Here is a 20,528-nt window from a genome sequence, read left to right as displayed (position 1 = left end):
AACGAGCATATTGACGTGCCTTGATGATGCTACAAAAAAACTGGATCCACTTTATATGGATACTATCCACTATCCACTGGATATCTATATGATATAGATTCTGTGGCGTAGCGTGAGTGTCGGCTGCCCGGTGCGGAGGACAATTTTGCCGCCCTCTTATTTAGGTATTTTAATTTAATGTATACTATACATTACATACATTAATTATTATAGAGAGCTTTTCGGCGAGAACAGTTATCATTATTTGTCATTATACAGGTCAGATTTTAAACAAAAAAGTTTTACAATCACGTTTATTAATATAAAAATTATTTTACTTTAACCAAATAGATACACTGATATAACTTAGGTACCTATCACTTAAGATTAGATTAGGTACACCTTGACGATCGACAATATTAATTAAAATCAATTTTTATTTAGAACTAGAACAATACTATAATGTTGTATTTTTATTTTTATTGAAAAGTAATATGAGTATTTGTTAGAATTAAAAACAAAGCATTTACTTTCTCAGTGCAATGCACAATCTCAGGGGCGTAACAGAGGGCCCCGCAGCATGAAGCTTGCGGGGGGCCCCAATCGCTTAAGGGCCCCATTTTGTCATCTGATATTATGTAAAAACTGTTATTGTTATATTATTTTTACGTTGTCTGTTTAAATTTAAAAACGTAAAAATTTCTAACTAGATGTATTTGCCAAGCGAATCATCTCATAATATCTAGAAACTTAATTCCTTCCGGCCTACCGAAATTTTATGAGAGCGACAATAAACTATATGTATAATGCTTTGTACGTGACTATTGAACGATATTAGAATTGCAATTTGCCGAATTTAAGAACAATATTTTTAAATCTAAAAATGGGTTTCCTTTCTCTCTGTTCTTTACCTAATTTTAGTATTTCGATACAATATTATCGCCAATAATTTCATATTGGTTGTTTGCATTGAATGTTATTTATGTTTGTGTTGTTTTACGGTTATAGTTGCATCAGTTTGGTACGGATTTATTTAACAATTATTGACGACTTTTCTTGTGTAATCATTGGACAATCTCTCAACAGATAAACGGTAAGATAAGGAATTTTAACACTTACGCTTTAGGGAAGTCAATGTAGAAAAACTTGCATTGTTTCGGTTTCGGAAAAAATCAAACAAGCTTATATTTTTCTAAAACATTTTTTGTTAGTTTATTTATCTTATCTTAAAGTGAAAAGTTCTACTCACAGATGCCTCTAATTGTTTATTAATTCTTTAAACAATAAAACTGTTTTATATTAAATAACTTTAAAAGATATTGGTGAATTCATCATTTTACTTTTTTCAAAAATGTTTCTATTTGCTTTTTGATTATGCTGAATTCGAATATGTCATTAAATCAGGGCCATAAGTACGATGTTGGGGGCCCCTACCGGGGGGTCTGGGGTTAATCACCCAGCAGAAGGAGTCCGGGAAAATTGATATTTAACCACTTGAAAACGCATTTTAATGTACTCCATGACTGAAGTTTCCTGTACCTACCTACATATTGCTATTTTAGTTGACCAACACAAAAAAAATTTGAAATCACATTATTTTAAGCTAAATATTTACCATCAAAATAACATCTTTTCTGTTTTCATAAAAAATATACAACATATGATGTTACTTACATTCTTCGGCTATAATGTAGTAGGCAGTATAACGCGATTACAATCGCGGGGCCCCCTTCGCCGGGGGCACCGAGGCACTGCCCCGGTTGCCCCAATGGTAGTTACGGCCCTGTCAGACATTACAATTTGAAAATTCAAAATAAATTTTTTTGAGCACTTATACAGTATTATATGTCTGCGTGGCTTCGAACCATATGGGAAACATTTTTGTTATCAATTTTACGAAAAAAGATCTTCATGAAATGCTCTGAATGGTCTTAAATCTAAGATACAAAATAAGCCAGATAAACCATCAGATATCAAAGCTTATCAATTTTATACGAGATAAGTCAAAAAATAGGAATTTAACTCAAGGATAAAGTACTTTTATATTTAACAATATACGATTTTAATTTTAATATGTAATTACATCCTTGTAAATAAAAAATTAATAGACTAAGTTTTCACTCTAATGGCATATAACATATCCCACCAGAATGAAAACAATGGGAACCTTCTCTGGTTACACCTCCGAGGCTTCTACAATTTGCAAGCCATACGGATGCTGAGACTAAGGAAGATGAGGGAATTCTACAATTTACAATTCACGTCACATCTGATCAGCGCGGTAAAGTTCCAACGAGACTGGTTCCCTTCATACTCCACACAGAGTAAATGTAAATCAAAAATGAATAACCATTTTCAATTTCGTTGCAACACGAAAATACAGCCGAACTATATTCCAGTCCAATCAGAGAGTGCTGCAAGCACCTCTACCGGTTTCGAAACTTATTAGTCTCTCATCAGGAGGCACATATGCTGCTCTCCCTGATCCAACCAAAACAAACCCCAGCGTGCAGTCCCGAATTGCAACGAACGAAATGGCATAGATGCCCTAGCGGCAACTGCTAGCAAAAGACTAAGTTTTCACTCTAATGGCATATAACATATCCCACCAGAATGAAAACAATGGGAACATTCTCTGGTTACACCTCCGAGGCTTCTACAATTTGCAAGCCATACGGATGCTGAGACTAAGGAAGATGAGGGAATTCTACAATTTACAATTCACGTCACATCTGCTCAGCGCGGTAAAGTTCCAACGAGACTGGTTCCCTTCATACTCCACACAGAGTAAATGTAAATCAAAAATGAATAACCATTTTCAATTTCGTTGCAAAACGAAAATACAGCCGAACCATATTCCAGTCCAATCAGAGAGTGCTGCAAGCACCTCTACCGGTTTCGAAACTTATTAGTCTCTCATCAGGAGGCACATATGCTGCTCTCCCTGATCCAACCAAAACAAACCCCAGCGTGCAGTCCCGAATTGCAACGAACGAAATGGCATAGATGCCCTAGCGGCAACTGCTAGCAAAAGACTAAGTTTTCACTCTAATGGCATATAACATATCCCACCAGAATGAAAACAATGGGAACCTTCTCTGGTTACACCTCCGAGGCTTCTACAATTTGCAAGCCATACGGATGCTGAGACTAAGGAAGATGAGGGAATTCTACAATTTACAATTCACTTTACCGCGCTGAGCAGATGTGACGTGAATTGTAAATTGTAGAATTCCCTCATCTTCCTTAGTCTCAGCATCCGTATGGCTTGCAAATTGTAGAAGCTTCGGAGGTGTAACCAGAGAAGGTTCCCATTGTTTTCATTCTGGTGGGATATGTTATATGCCATTAGAGTGAAAACTTAGTCTTTTGCTAGCAGTTGCCGCTAGGGCATCTATGCCATTTCGTTCGTTGCAATTCGGGACTGCACGCTGGGGTTTGTTTTGGTTGGATCAGGGAGAGCAGCATATGTGCCTCCTGATGAGAGACTAATAAGTTTCGAAACCGGTAGAGGTGCTTGCAGCACTCTCTGATTGGACTGGAATATGGTTCGGCTGTATTTTCGTTTTGCAACGAAATTGAAAATGGTTATTCATTTTTGATTTACATTTACTCTGTGTGGAGTATGAAGGGAACCAGTCTCGTTGGAACTTTACCGCGCTGAGCAGATGTGACGTGAATTGTAAATTGTAGAATTCCCTCATCTTCCTTAGTCTCAGCATCCGTATGGCTTGCAAATTGTAGAAGCCTCGGAGGTGTAACCAGAGAAGGTTCCCATTGTTTTCATTCTGGTGGGATATGTTATATGCCATTAGAGTGAAAACTTAGTCTTTTGCTAGCAGTTGCCGCTAGGGCATCTATGCCATTTCGTTCGTTGCAATTCGGGACTGCACGCTGGGGTTTGTTTTGGTTGGATCAGGGAGAGCAGCATATGTGCCTCCTGATGAGAGACTAATAAGTTTCGAAACCGGTAGAGGTGCTTGCAGCACTCTCTGATCGGACTGGAATATGGTTCGGCTGTATTTTCGTTTTGCAACGAAATTGAAAATGGTTATTCATTTTTGATTTACATTTACTCTGTGTGGAGTATGAAGGGAACCAGTCTCGTTGGAACTTTACCGCGCTGAGCAGATGTGACGTGAATTGTAAATTGTAGAATTCCCTCATCTTCCTTAGTCTCAGCATCCGTATGGCTTGCAAATTGTAGAAGCCTCGGAGGTGTAACCAGAGAAGGTTCCCATTGTTTTCATTCTGGTGGGATATGTTATATGCCATTAGAGTGAAAACTTAGTCTTTTGCTAGCAGTTGCCGCTAGGGCATCTATGCCATTTCGTTCGTTGCAATTCGGGACTGCACGCTGGGGTTTGTTTTGGTTGGATCAGGGAGAGCAGCATATGTGCCTCCTGATGAGAGACTAATAAGTTTCGAAACCGGTAGAGGTGCTTGCAGCACTCTCTGATTGGACTGGAATATCGTTCGGCTGTATTTTCGTTTTGCAACGAATTTGAAAATGGTTATTCATTTTTAAAAAATTAATGTTTCCAAATATTTCTCAAATTACCGATAACCAACATCATTTTGTTACAATTATAATAACTATTTTATTATTAATTTTTTAATTTTACGAAAAAATTCTTTATAAAATTCTTATCAGATTCTTTATAAAAAGCTCTGCATTATCTCAAAACGAAGATTCAATCGTAATATATCACATTTTACCAACTTTATACGAGGTATGTCGAAAAATATGAATTTCTCTCTAAGAGTTAAGTACCTTTATAGTTCACAATATTTCAACTGGAATGATATAATTGCATATTTAAACATAGTTTTTAATTGCGAACAACTTTTTATAATAAAATTTTTCAATATTGTAAAATATAAAGGTGGTATATTCAGGAAGACTAGAAGAACAAGCGGCTTTTAGGAAGGAAAGAGGAACAACAGATAATATATACATAATATATATATATACAATATAATTGAAAGAAAAACGCAATAGGAGAAGACTTATATATTACGTTTATAGATATTAAAGCTGCTTTTGATTCTATAAATAGAGAAATAATATGGTCAGTAATGGTAGACCTGCACATCCCGCAAAAGATAATAAGCGTGGCAAAAAGTACATATAGAAGCGTACACGCGAAAGTACAAATAAACGTAACAGATCGCCGATAATAAACCTAGAGAGAGGAATAAAACAAGGGGACAGTCTCAGCCCAGTTTTATTCATATGTATAAGTAATGAACAGAGTAATGAAGAGCCCTAAAAGAAGGTCAAGGTAATTAAAGTCAATAATGGGGCATAGGAATTTAGTGCCAGAGAGAATGGAGGGATTACTATATGCAGATAACCTAGTAATAATAGCAGAAGAAAAAGAGAAAATGCAAAAATTAATCAATATGTGGGTGGAAGAAATAGAAAATCTGAAAATGGAGGTAAATGAAAAGAAAACGAAGACCATGATAGTAACACAAAAGAAAAGGTAAGAAATAAACCAAACGATGTTCAGGTGCAAAACCAAAATTATAGAAACAGTCTCGACGTTTGAATACCTGGATTAATAATATCGGAGGATGGAAAGCTAGACCAAGAAATTTCATACACAGCGAAAAAAGCCAATAAGATCTACTGTGCACTAAATAAAAGAATATTTGGAAAGGAAGAAATAGACAAAGAAATAAAACTGAAGGTGCCTATACAATGAAATATCTGTACCAACTTTAATATATATGCAAGTGAGACATGAGTAAACAATGTAAAAATAGGCAATAATCGCAGCCGAGATGAAGCAGTTGAGAAAAACAGCAGGAAAAACGAAATTGGACGGAATAAGAAATGAGGATATCAGACAAAGACTGAAACAGAATTCGATAATAACAAAGATCCAAAAAGTAAATAAAATGGTATGGACACATTAACAGAATGGATCAGAGAAGACTACCAAAGCAGGTGATGGAATCAAAAAGATACGGTAAAAGAAGAACAGGAAGGCCAAGGAAAACATGGGTTGATCAGATTACAGAAATTAGACAGGAAAAAGGAAAAACACATCAACAAATGAAAAAGTTAGTAAAGGACCGCAAGACATGGATAAAGGATGAATAAAACCTCAAAAAAGGCCAGAGCTCCGGATAGATGCCCGACTATGTTGGAGACCAATCTGTATTGTTGCTCTTTGTTTAGAACCTTCTGCACGAATATACGAGCCTGGCTAAAGTTGTCAGAATCTCCAGTGTCGTATCTTAAAAAAATAATTATTGTTAGATAATTTTTATCAGTAATAAATAAAAGTAAACCAAGCAAAATCAAACAAAAAAAGTAAAACCAAAAGCAAATCATTGAGTAATATACTAAATCAATAATAATAGATTAGATAGATTAAACAAATAACAGGTATTATTAGGATGTAAACAGCGGCAACAGTACAAAGCTCATACTATTTCATTACTAGACAAAAAATACGGTTATATAAATAAAACTAGGTTCTGAAACAGTTTTCTTATGGCAGATTATATTGCCATAAGAAAATAATATTATTGCATTATAATGTGCCATAATGGCACATTATATTTCGAGCAAGACCAATAACCTACAGTATGGTGGAGATATGTAGATGATGTGTTCTCTTTTTGGCCTCACGGACCAGTAGCATTAAATAAATTCCTGACTGACATCAACAATAAAGAAGAATCAATCAAATTTACCATGGAAAAAGAAAAAACAATTCGCTTCTTTTGCTGGATGTGCTAATTACCAAAGAACATACAGGATATGCAACCAAACAAAGTATATGATAGAGCCCAAACAACTTCAACAATGAAAAGGCATTTCAAGAAGAAAAAACACTTCTTCTTCTTCGAAACACTTCGTCAAGTCTCCTTGACGTTGGTGATTAACATGGCGAAACTGTCTGTTTCGAGCTATTCTAAATAGTTGCTCAGCTTTCTTTACGCCTGTCCACTTCTTGATATTCTTCATCCAAACCAAGAGACCCGTCTTCTACCAATTCCTCTGCTTCCTTCGATTTTACCCATCATAGAAGTTGAAGAATATTATATCGGTCCCTCCTTACCATCATCATCATCATCATCTTGGTGCTACAGCCCTTAGAGGGCCTCGACCTTCTCAAGCTTCCTACGCCATTCTGTTCTGTCCATCGCTTGCACTTTCCAGTTGCCGACTCCGATCTTCTCGGCATCCTGTGTCACTCCATCCATCCACCTCAGCTTTGGTCTACCACGTCTTCTGATTCTCACGGGTTGTGCTGTTAAAATCTTTTTTATCATATACAATTCAGGGGCCCGGGCTACATATCCTGCCCGCTGCAGGCGGTTTCTCTTTATTTGTAGTGGTTAAATCTTTTCCACCAATCGTATGCTTGTAGATATTCTGCAGTTCAAAGTTATACCTACGCCTCCATATTCCGTTCTCACAGACCGATCCGAATATCTTGCGTAGCACCTTTCTTTCAAAAATCGATAGAGCGGATTCATATGTTTTAGTTAGCGTCCATGCCTCTGATCCATATGTGAGAACGGGGACTATCAATGTTTTATACAGCCTTATACGCGCTTTTTGCTAATAACACCTGTTTGCAATTGTTATTCGCCTTTTTATTTCCCCTGATGTGTTATTGTTGGGGTTAACCGATGTCCCTAGATATATGAACTCTTCCACCGCTTCGAAGTTTTGGTGATTGATGATTAGATCTGCGTCAACATTTCCAGCACTTGTGTTTGTGTTAGTTGCCATGAATTTGGTTTTATTTTGATTTATATGTAACCCCATTCGTTCTGCTGCTGTTACTAGCTCGGTTAGGATTTCCGCAGTTCTCGCCCTGGTAAGGGCCGTAACTACCATTGGGGCGACCGGGGCAGTGCCTCGGGGCCCCAGGCCAACGGGCGTCCCGCAGGAGTCCCCTTTGATTGGCCGAGATATTACATTGATTGACAGAGATTGACATAGATTTTACCGAAGAAAATAAAAATATGTATATATGACACAATTTTAAAAAGACCTTTTAAAAATAACGCAACAAAAAGTTTTAATTTTTCACTGGGGAAATTAGTCCTTTCGACTAAAATGCAATTGGAATAGAACAGGGGCCCCTGAGGCCTGAGCTAAGCTGGGGCCCCCGATACCTTAACATAAAAATTGCCATTGCAAACCTAAAATGCCATTGGAAGAGGAGGCGCTGAGCTGGGGCCCCCGAGACCTTTTGTAAATATATAAATTGTTACTGACGACATTAGTTATTTTGGCGAAATAAAAACTAAAATGCAACCGGAATAGGGGCCTCAGCTCCCAGCTACTTTGTCTTAACCAAGTTACTCCAGACTACATCTTGGTACGTGAAAGGAACTACATGGTACCGCATATTGAAAAGAAAGATAAGGGTAAGATAGAATCAGCACATTAGAATCAGTCCCACCAGTACACTGACCAGCTTCACAGAGTGTGTTTGGCTCACACTGCAGTTGCTTAATGCACCTTAAGGTGCATTTACGTTCGCTTGGTTATTCGTTCGCTGCAAAGTAAGACCATTTACATTTTAGCGATCGAACGCATTCGTTGATGATCCATCCGCAATGTCAGATACAGATGATATGTAATCATTATCGCTGTTAATTTTATAGTTACTGCAGGACATGCTGAAAACAAAAGAAAGAAGGGAGTGTGGTGTTCACATAGGAGGAAAAATGGGTTTTTGATGAAATGAGGAAAAATACCCCAGAACTCCTGGTAGCGGGCCCCAGATCACGTTTGCCCCGGGGCCCCCAACATCGTAGTTACGGCCCTGGCCCTGGTTCTTGTTATAATGCTTCTTTATGTCTGTTATAATGTTTTTTATGCCTGTCCACTTCCTGATATTCTTCAACCAAACCAAGAGGCCCGTTTTTTACCAATTCCTCTGCTTCCTTCGATTTTACCCATCATATAAGTTGAAGAATATTATATCGATCTCTCCTTACTACGTGTCCAAATTAGGGGCCATCTTTCAGCATCATAAAACTTTCTGCAGATCTTTCAGCATCATAAATAGCCATCAAAAACCTGCTAATAAAGGTTTTAACAAAAAACTAGTAGGGGAAGTCGGGGCAAATTGAACCAGTTAAGATTTGTCAAATAATCCACAGAGAACGACAGTTCTCACCAGTGGCGCACAACACCCCTACAAGCGACACTATATATACACGAAATTTTCGATTTTCTAAACCTGACTGAATTGAAAATTGGGCCAAATCCCATCTTAAAGTTTAGGAAAAGACTCGTCCATCCATATGTTACCTCTCCATTTTGGTCCAAGGGTGTGGATTTTACGGCCCTTCCCATTTAAAGCCTGTTTTTCGTTCTCGTCCCCAAAACTCCCAAAAATTTCAAAAATTTAAGCCCAACCTTTGCGGCTTCTGATAGCACAGATCATTACCTTTCCAACGCATGTTAAATTTTGAAAATCGGTTATACCATTCAAAAGTTATCGAGCTCAGAAATATCACTCATGACTCAATTTTTATTTAAAAAATGGAAAATGTTTGTGGATATGTATGTATGTATGTATGTATGTGTGTGGAAAAGTTACACCGATCTGAATTTTTTTTTTCTGTGTTTCAAGAAGGTGTGAGGGCCGATTCAGAACCGGTCTAATTTTTGACTTCTGACTACCCGTAAGCCAGCTAGAGGACTAGGTAGATACAAAATAGCATATTTTTTGGGCGTATATATCTTAGGTTCAAGGAAAGACAGGAAAACCGCAAATACACCAAATCAATAGGGTTGAGTTAAGCTTTCAAGTGGCGCCTAAGCGATCAAGCTGAGACATACACACTGCTCGCCATAGCCAAAAAACTGAAAAATTAAACTTTGAAAATTTTGGTTTTTCGACAATTACTCAAAATTTCAACCTACGAATTGCACCAATAACTGAGCGTTTGTAGAAGGACTCAGGACGCGTCTAACGGTGTATACCTCATATCTGGGAAAATTCGAATTTTTAAGTTATAGGCTTCATAAGTATAATCAAATCTATTTCTTACGGGAAAAACGGTTTTTCAAGCTCAATAATTCCTGTAATACGTTTAGTTATCATACTCGATCTTGGATGCTGGTCAGATACTACTTGTCAATACGTTTCAAATTCATGTTTAGTGATCAACATCAGGTAAACCGTTCAGAAGTTATAGAGCTCCAAAAGTATAATTAGTCCAGGAACTGAAATTTTTCACTTCGCAATTTTTACAGAATGGATAGATTTGCTTGAAAATTTGACAATAAGTAGTGGATAGTCCAAGGATCAAAATCTATATGATGCCGAAAGACGCTTTTACCATGGGGTTGTTGCCACTTCATCTCGAAGGTGGAAATTTTTTATTATATTTTGACCGCAAATGCTGGTAAAAATATTAATTATAAGCAAAAAAATGTTCATTATACATTTTTTTGATAAAATTAATAGTTTTCGATTTATTGGTTATCGAAGCTGTTAGTTTTATATCGAAAAAATTACCAGAGAACGGCAGTTCTCGCCAGTGGCGCAGAAATACGCCCCCTACACGCGACACTATTATATACACGAAATTTTCAATTTTCTAAATCTGACTGAATTGAAAATTGTGTCAACTCCCATCTTCAAGTTCAGAAAAAGACTCACCCATTCATATGTCAACCATCCATTTTGGTCCAAGGGTGTCGATTTTACGGCCCTTCCTATTTAGGTCTGTTTTTCGTTCTGGCCCCCAAAACTCCCAAAAACTTCAAAAATTTAAGTCCGACCTTTGCGGCTTCTAACAGTTCTGATCATTACCTTTCCAACGCATGTCTAATTTTGAAAATCGGTTATACCATTCAAAAGTTATAGAGCTTAGAAATGTGACTTAATTTTTATTTAAAAAAGGGAAAATGTTTGTGGATATATATGTATGTGTGTTTGAAAGTTAAACCGATTTGATATTTTTCCTCTGTGTTTGAAGAGGGGGTCAGGGCCGATTTAGAACCGGTGTAGTTTGTGACTTTTGACCACCCATAAGCCAGCTATAGGACTTGGTAGGTACAAAACGGCATATGTTTTGGGGGTATATATATTCGGATCAAGAAGAGCCAGGAGAACCGCAAATACATCAAATTAATAGTGTTGACTTAAGCTTTCAAATGGTGTCTAAGCCGTCAGAATCAGACATACACACGGCTCAGTATAGCCGAAAAACTGAAAAACTAAACTTTGAAAATTTTGGTTTTTCGACAATTACTCAACATTTCAACCTACAAATTGCGCCAATAACTTAGCGTTTATAGAAGTACACCAGACGAATTTAACGGTGTATACCTCATATCCCGGAAAATTTGAATTTTTTAGGTTATAGGCTTCATAAGTATGATAAAATCTATTTCCTGTGGGAAAAACGGTTTCTCAAGCTCAATAATTCCTGTAGTAGCTTCAATTTTCATACTTGACCTTAGATCCATCAGATACTACTGGTCAATACGTTTCAAACTCATGTTTACTGATCAAAATCGGTTAAGCCGTTTAGAAGTTTTTAAGCTACAAAAGTATAATCCAATTTACGATTATTCCCGAAATGGTTTATGTAGTTGTAGTGGTTACGACGCTAAATTTGATCTGGCAACGGACAATCCGACTTCATTTACCGGCCATCTCAATTTTTTTTCAATCTATTTCGAATAAAAAAAAATCTAGTGTACATTCGATGGACACTAGATCATTTGGGAGATAATGCAACAAAGGTGACCATTTATAAAGCTTGACGTGTAATAGAGGAACATTGCATTCAACTTCATACATTTAATTTATAAATAACTTTGAAAAACTCCTGATACACGAATAAAAAACCGCTAAACGCCGTAAAAATGAGTGGCGCATAAAATATTCCAGCTACAAAAGATCTGATATGAATATTACGTGGCGCGAAATTGGATTTTCATTTGATGCAAAACAAAATTCTAGTTTTATTTTAAAAGATTTATCCATAATATTTGTTAAATTTTAAGTAAACGCGCCACAAAATAGTTTCAAAATTCAAACTGTATCAAAGTCACTCTTTTGTGGCGCGTTTACTTCAAATTTAGCAAATATTATGGAAAAATCTTTTAAAATAAAACTAGAATTTTGTTTTGCATCAAATGAAAATCCATTTTCGCGCCACGTAATATTCATATCAGATCTTTTGTAGCTGGAATATTTTATGCGCCACTCATTTTTACGGCGTTTAGCGGTTTTTTATTCTTGTATGACTTATACGAAAATAATAATTACGACTATTTTTTGTTCATACGATAGCAGAACCATTTGGCTACATATTCCAATATCTAAAAACTAAAAAACAGTTTTATGTAATATGCTGTAAACATATTTCCCAAAAGTCGCAAAAAGTTCAAAGTGAACTTTGTTTTTGGGGCAAAGTAAAACATACCAGATCAATTAAATATTTAATTAGGAAATACAATTAAACAAACTTAAAACATAAAAGATTCTATATAAATTGGATTTTTCAATATCTTAGTCTTTTAGAGCGAAGCTTTCCCATGATTTGAGATGCAGTTATTACCGAGAGATCATCTACCACTGGAAAGACGAAGATGTTCCAGTTTCCTCTGTACTGTCTCATAAATTTTACTTCATACCCGTTTTTGAATGGATCTTTAACTTGGGCAACAAATTCTTTTTTATTTTATCATTAGTTAGTTAAACTAATTTAATATCTTCGGCAAACACATTTTTCGTTGGAACTGCAGTACCTAAGCTGATTTGTTTGCAAAATTTCAGCATCTTCATCACTGAAGGTTTCCGTGTCACTGGAATCTTCGCACAAGTCTTCAGCATCATGGTCTTCGGAGTCAGAAGATTCTGGAACAGCAATTTTTCGTTTTACTGTAACTTTTTTTCTTTTTTCACTATTTTTGCCTTCTGTTGTTATTTTTCTGCCTTTAGGTCAGCAAGGTAAGGGGAAGATGTTATTACCGTTGTAGATAATTTTTTTTCTTTCCTTTCTCAGGGCAGTTTTAGGAGCTACTTTAGGGACAGGCATTATATCTCTTGGGGATATCGCTTGGCTAAAATTGGCTGAGCTTGTGGTATGGAGTTCGTTAGCTACCGAAACATTTTTCAGTTGATAATGTGACGAGCTAAAGGGTTTATGGATAGGCGATACATCTCTTGATGGCACCAAGTTGTCTAAAATGTTTGAATTTTTGACAGCGCCTTGAACTTCATTAGATGTTGAACGAGTTTATTTTATTTGTGAAGTATGTCCATAAAATTTATTAGTACTAAATACTAAAGTATTTAACCGTACTGAAACTTCCAGCCCAAACATGATCATTTTTGGGTGCATTATAGCGGTCGGCAACATCTGCAGTATCACGAGTGATATTTTCTACACCGCCATTGTCATTATTTTGAGTTAAAAGAGGACGGTCAGTAACCTCTGCAGCCGCAAATGCAGACATAAGGACATATTCCCGTTTTTTTAAAACCGGATAAAGCATTTTCAAGTGTTGCAGCTATCATATATGCTTGACCAAATATTTCGCTTACATCATGTATCGGCACGACTTTACCAGGATTATTTCTTAGCCAATTCTGAACACCCTGGCTATAATATGAACTCAACGGAAACATAAACGCAACATCAAGAGGCTGCAAACGATGAGACGTGTGTGGGGGAATTTTTTTTTTTTTTTTTTTTATTAACAAAAATCGCATCAGCCAAATTGGCTATTAGCGAAACAATAGTGGTGAACAATAATTTTTATTACATTTGTGTTTTTATATATTGTATAAAATGTTAATTGCACTTAGGAACCTCTTTAAATTTGACATATTGCACTGTAGGCCTAAAATGTCACTCAGTTTGTTTGGTATATTGTACAATATGCGCTTTGGCGTTAATGCTGCGCAATTCTCCAATAAATGTTTGATTGTTAACTTTTCTTCACAGTTGTCACATCTTGGTTCTTGTTTGTAGGAAAACACATGACTATTAGTTAATCGCGTATGACCCAATCGGAGTCGCGTTAATATTACCTGGTCTCTCCGACTTGTTGGTAATGTTGGCCAGGGTTTTATCGATTTTTTAATTTCGCGTAGCTTGGCCGATGACACTTTCCACTTTTCTTCCCACATATACCGCACTTTACGTTTGACCGCCGCTTTCACATCCGCACTCGTAAATGTTTCAGTACACTCCGCACTATCACTAGTTGCAGCTTCTTTTGCAGCGTTGTCTGCCTCTTCATTTCCTTGAATTCCAATATGGGATGGTATCCAGAGGAATATGATAATTTTTCCATTCAGTTGAGCGGTATGAACTTCTTGTTTTATTTTGATGACCAAAGGATTAGATGGGTAGACATATTGGATTGACTGTACCGAACTTAGAGAGTCTGTGAGTATGATATATTTGGTATTACTGGACGCATTGACAGCAAGGGTGGCCTGGTATAGAGCGTATAATTCAGCAGAGTAAATAGAGTACTCTGAAGGGAGTTTGTATTTATTTGTTGATGTTGGGGTTATGACTGCAGCACCAGTGCCTTCATTTGATTTAGATGCATCGGTGTATACTTGTGTATACTCCTTGTAATTGCGGAGTATATCATTGAAGGCGGATTTGATTAACTGTGGGTTTGTTGAATGTTTATCGAAAGAAATGAGGTGTGTTAGGCACTGAGGGTTCTTTATTTGCCACGGAGGAATTGAGGACAGTTTGGAAGGAAAGCATTCTGGGAACGCATAGTTTATTTGATTTAAGTAGCTTCTAATTCTTGCGTAGAAGGGTTTGGCCGTTCTTGGTTTATTTATGAAGAGATTTGGGAACTTTTCTGTAAAACAATTTTGTATAGTAGGGTTTTTTGAGTTACACCTGATTTTCGCGGCGTATGCTACACTTAAATAAACTCTTCTGTCTTCTAAGGAGGGTTCTCCAACTTCACAATACAGACTTTCGATTGGTGTTGTGCGAAAAGCTCCAGATATTATACGTAAAGCGAGATTGTGAAGACTGTCAAGTTTTTTCAGCAGCGTCTTAGCCGCTGTAGAATACACAGTAGACCCATAATCTAATTTTGATCTGATTAATGTTCTGTATAACATTAAAAGTGTTTGGCGATCCGCACCCCATTCTTTATTGGCCAGAGTTTTTAGAAGATTTAGTCGCTTGTGACAAGATAACATCAGATTTGTTATATGAAGTTTCCAGCTTAGGGTTTCTTCGAATGTCATGCCCAAGAACTTAATTGACGTTGCACGCTTTAGGTTTTCATCACATAGTCTTAGGTTGGGGATATTTGTGACGTTTCTCTTTGAAAACAGGATGAAGCGAGTTTTTTCAGCGGAAAAACAGAAACCTGTTTTTTGTGACCAGATTTCTAAGTCTTGTATAAAGTTCTGTGTATGACGAAATATATTTTGTATATTTTTACCTTTGCAGAAAACTACAAGATCATCTGCGTAGACTCGTGCCTTTACAGGCGATTTTAGGTTTTTGAGGATATCATTGATTGCCACTATGAAGAGAGTAGGACTTATAACCGAGCCTTGAGGGATACCATTTTCTGGATACATTATATCTGATGTTATGTTATTTGTCCTAACTCTGAAAGTTCTATTTTGAAGGAAATTTTTAATAAAGAATAGGCTGTGACCTTGAATGTTCCAACTATGTAATTTTTTTATTATATAGTCGTGCCAGGCTGTATCGAAAGCTCTTGATATGTCAAAGAAAACCGCTAGACATTTACCCCCTAGTGCGAATGCTTCAGAAATGTCACTCTCCAAATCTATGATATTATCTATAGTTGACCTTTGGTCTCTAAAACCACTTTGTTCTGGAATAATCAAATCTTGTCTCTCCAAGTGCCATCTTAGTCTATTGTTAATAATCTTTTCTAGTAACTTACACATGGCGCATGTTAAAGATATCGGTCTGTATGACTCGGGACTTGTCTTAATACTATTAGGTTTTTGTATAGGTATTACTATGGATTCATGCCATTTTTCAGGAAATTTGTGTTGAAGCCAAATAATGTTAAACAGATCTAGAAGTTGTTTGTGAGCGCTCGCTGGAAGGTGTTTAATAAAAATACTAGGAATATCGTCCGGGCCAGCGCTAGTTTCTTTAATATTTGATAATGCTTCCGTATACTCTAATTGAGAAATGGGTAAATTTAACGGTTCATCTGTGTTAGGAGTAATGCTAATTTTCTTATTTTCTTCATGTTGTTTGTAATTAATGAAAGATTTTTTATAATTAATATTACTGGATCGGTTTTTGTATGTGTTAGCAAGGATTTTAGCAATCTCAGTATTACTAGTAACTGCCTTTCCATTTCTCTCGAGGCTTTTGATATTCTGATTGCTGTTTAATCCAGATATTCTTCTGACTTTGTTCCATACTTCAGTCATGGGAGTGTTTGCATTTAACGTTGATACATATTGAGTCCATGACTGGCGTTTGGCATTTCTAGTTGTCTTCTTGGCTATTGCACGTTGTTTTGTATATTCAATTTTATTCTCGAGAGTCTTGTAGCGCTTGTATTTGTTAAAAGCTCTTTTGCTAGATTCGACTGCTGTTTTGCATTCATGGTTCCACCATGGGACGGGGTTGCGTTGTTTTATGTATGAAGTTTTTCCTATTGCTCTTTCTGCTGCTTCTGTGATAATGGTAACAATGTTCTTAAGGGTCTCGTCTATATTTGAGGTGCTTTTAAATGTGGTCATACTGCTTTCGACTAAATTTGAAAAAAGATTCCAGTTAGGATTTTTTAAATTCCATTTTGGGGTAAATGTCCGTCCACGTTGGTTTTTGTTGTTATGAATAAAAATTGGGTAGTGATCACTGTTATACAAGAAATCCAGCCTATCCCAGGTGAGCTGTGGGGTCAGACCTGGTTCGCATATCGTAAGGTCTATACATGAAGATTCACCGTTCTGTATATTAAATCTAGTGGGTCTGCCGTCGTTTAAGACTGAAAGGTTGGACTGTTCAAATATCTCTTCCAGCAATCTTCCTCTGGTATTTATAGTAGAAGAGCCCCATGAAAAGTTGTGAGCATTAAAATCGCCCAAAATAAGCCTGGGTTGGGGAATTTGTTGTAAGAGTTCAGTTAATGCTTCTGAGTCTACGTGCGATGATGAAGGTAAGTATAAGTTACAAACGTAGATATTTGGACTCGAGTTAACTTTAATGCAAATTGCTTCTAGATTAGTTTGGAGAGGAACTACTGTAGTTTCAATTGACTTTTTTACAAAGATAGCTACTCCACCACTGGCTTTATCTTGGTTAGTTCTGTTTTTGCAGTAATTTTTAAATTTTTTTAAAGCTTGTATGTTTTCATTTTTGAAATTAGTCTCCTGAAGACAAATTATATCTGGATTGTGTCTGGATAGAATTATTTGGAGCATTGGAAGGTTATTATAGAAACCGTTAATGTTCCACTGCAAAATTGATGAGAAGCCCATTTATAATAAATAAAACTGAAATTTGGGATTGTCACAGAAGTTCATGACTCTATTCTTGAGAAAACTCACTTTCAGTCTCTGATGCCTCAGTATCCGAGTAAGCCATCTGTAAATGCTTCAATAGTTTCTTTCTAATTTTTGTACATCTAGCTTTAATCGATCTTTGTTTGAAATACGGGTATATTGCTGTTAGCATTTTCACTAAAGCTTCAAATTCGCTAGTGTAGTTTTTTATGATGCTGACTGGGTCCTGTGCACCATAAACATTTTCAAATAGATCGGATATTTGATCAAAATCAAGAACAAATGAAGGGTTTTGCTCTGAGATGAATGCCTTGATCGGTTCCATGAGTACGTGAGTTGGAGTCTTTCCCTTACTTTTCTTTGGTTTTTTAGCTGGAGCAACATTAGGTTTAACAAATGGTTCAAGACTTTGGTTTTCTGAATTATCATCTTGCGCTAGAGGAGGTGTAACAATGTCATCCAAACTGCGTTTTGAGCTATTTTGTGTGGACTGGGTTGTATCTATATTGATAATTGGTTGTGAGGTTGGAGTTTTTGAGGGGTTGGTTGAAAGTATTTCGGAAGGTATGGGTTGCGAAGATGATTGGGAGTGGGGGTTTTGGTTATAATTTTCAGAAACTGATTCTTGTATTGTTTTGCAATTTGCTGCAGTGTGGCCTGGCCTTTTACATGAAAAACAGATCAAGGAATCTTGTGCAAAATAAATTCTATAGTTGGTGTTATCATAATTCATTAATATGGATTCAGGTATTGGGGCAAGCGGTGGTGTGATAAAGATTTGTCGTCTAAAACTATAAATGTGGTTGAATTCCGGCAAACCGGCGCTTATCTTGAGAAATGACATGGGAGACATGGGTTGAAGGCCCAATTTTTCAATTTCTTGAATTAATACAGCATGCGGTATGGAGGGACAAGCGTTTGACAGAATTAGCCTTTGTGATGGAGTGATTAGTTTGCGTGCTTGGACTTTTTGGTTATTAATTTCTATGGATCCTCCATAATTATTCATGAAATTTTCAACAACATTTTTGTTTGCAAGGTACATACACACTCTGTTGTTAGAAAGCCTTGAGGAAAATAGGATATTTTTGGGCTCGATCAACTTTCCTAGTGAAATCAGATAATCTTGAAGTTTAAGGTTTTCAATGGATGGGAATACAATGGCTTGTTCTTTTGTTGGAAATTGTTGTTCAATCAAAGCAGTAGAATAAGTTTTAGTAGTGTTTTCCATTTGGGCGCTCCTGTAGTCAGAAGTCCCGGCAGTCGGATTTGACATATTTTATTTATTATTCAAAACTAAGTAAATCCTGAAATACGGACCTGTCTTACAACAGGTGATTTTATCATGTCGTTATAGATAACGAATAAACGTGTTTAGGGTTTTTTGTATCAAACCGACTTCTGATAAATAATAAATTCCAGTGAAATAACTTGGCTTTATATAATTTTAAAGAGTACTTACGTACAATAATTGAACGCACTATAATACACTTATATATGCGAAAATAAAAATTTTTTACTCATTAGCTACTATCTAAAATAACTATTTTGTTTGGAGCTGACAAATACGCACCAACTAGTATACCTGCCAGGACCGAACTGTGTGGGGGAATTGTAATAATGTGAACGTTACTTTTTCTTGCCATTAAAATCAAATCTAAATTTTTAACATGTATTGAATGACCGTCACAAATAAGTAACACTGGGTCTTCTTCTGTTGACTTAGCATATTTTATAAAATGTGTGAACCATGTTGGTGCAAAAATATCACTTTGCATCCAACCTGAAGGATGAGGAACTACTATACTTTCAGGTGGTAGACTCCTCGAGAAGTTGGGATTATTTTTTACACGAGGGAATATCAGCAGAGGTGGTATATATTGACCTGCTGCATTCAAACAAATTTCTGCAGTGATGAGTGTACCTCGCTCTGCAGATGAGAGGTTACCGACCTGTTTTTTTCCTTTAAGGGATAACAATTTGGATTGTCTATTTGGAACTGTACTAATTCCGGTTTCGTCACAGTTATAAATTCTACTGGGAGAAAATGTGTGTCCATAAGATGTTTTAAAAGATCAAAAAACTTTTGGACATTTACTTTATTAAATGCAGATGCTCGGGCTGCAGATGCTGCCTCCGGTGTTCGAAGAGATAAGTTGTTATGGTGTCTTTGTATAAATTTGGAAATCCAGTCTCTTCCTGCTAGTTGTTTTTCTTGAGAAAAAGTGTGCGGATTATTATTTCTTTCAGCATATTAATAGGCAAGGTGCCTAAAATTTTGAATAGTTAAACCAAACAAATGTCGTTCCATGTCAAGTACATGCTCATTTAATTAGTTTTCCTGTTCTGTCGTAAATACTGTTCTAAATCTACCCAGCCCTTTCTTTGCTGCCAGATCAGATGTTTTATCTAGTATTAGTCTTCTGAATAACGTTGCTGGTGGCACATTAAACTGTGTAGCAGCTGCTTTATATTTTAATGTTCCCTCCCGAACAGCATCAATAGCATTTTTCATCGATTCCTCTGACCAATACTGTTGATTGCTTTTACGAACATACGTTCTAACCATTTTACCTTAAAGAGAAAATTCTCAACATTAAAAGTGTACTCACTCTAGCAAACAACTAATTTATAATATATCTATAGTAGTTTTTGTATCCGGTTTAATTTTAGGCGATACAAGAATTAGTAAAATAATCTCGGATAATTATTAAACCGAGATTTACAAATCCCGACTAAATATAGTTTCTAACCTTCAACCTTCAATAAACACATTCTACAAATCTACCTACTACAAAACAATAGTGGGGGCAAAGTGAACCTAGGATCACTTTGCCCCTTGTGAAAAACTTCACTTTACCCCACACTGGTACTTTTTTGACATTTGATGTTAATGTGAAACTGTCATTACATATCATCTTCGTTTTCTTGCAAAACTATATCTAATTAAATGCACAATAGTGGGGGCAAAGTGAACCTAGGATCACTTTGCCCCTTGTGAAAAACTTCACTTTACCCCACACTGGTACTTTTTTGACATTTGAT

General features: G+C 36.4%; 2 protein-coding genes across 2 annotated transcripts in view; both read right to left on the bottom strand.

Annotated features, from left to right (window-relative positions):
• LOC126892268 (catalase-like) overlaps window positions 1-20,528 on the bottom strand; it is a 290,237-nt gene that overhangs the window by 10,271 nt on the left and 259,438 nt on the right. The gene's annotated exons all lie outside the window — the stretch shown is intronic.
• The window catches only part of LOC126892258 (catalase), a 540,038-nt gene continuing 525,547 nt past the window's right edge, over window positions 6,038-20,528 (bottom strand). The window contains exon 6 of the mRNA XM_050661766.1: window positions 6,038-6,227. Coding sequence (XP_050517723.1) covers window positions 6,053-6,227 — 175 coding nt within the window. The 3' untranslated portion in view covers window positions 6,038-6,052. The remainder of the gene's footprint in view (window positions 6,228-20,528) is intronic.

Source organism: Diabrotica virgifera, chromosome 9, assembly GCF_917563875.1.
Source record: "Diabrotica virgifera virgifera chromosome 9, PGI_DIABVI_V3a".
NCBI lineage: Eukaryota > Metazoa > Arthropoda > Insecta > Coleoptera > Chrysomelidae > Diabrotica > Diabrotica virgifera.
Note: the sequence above shows the minus strand (reverse complement) of the source record. Positions and strands in the feature narration are given on the sequence as shown.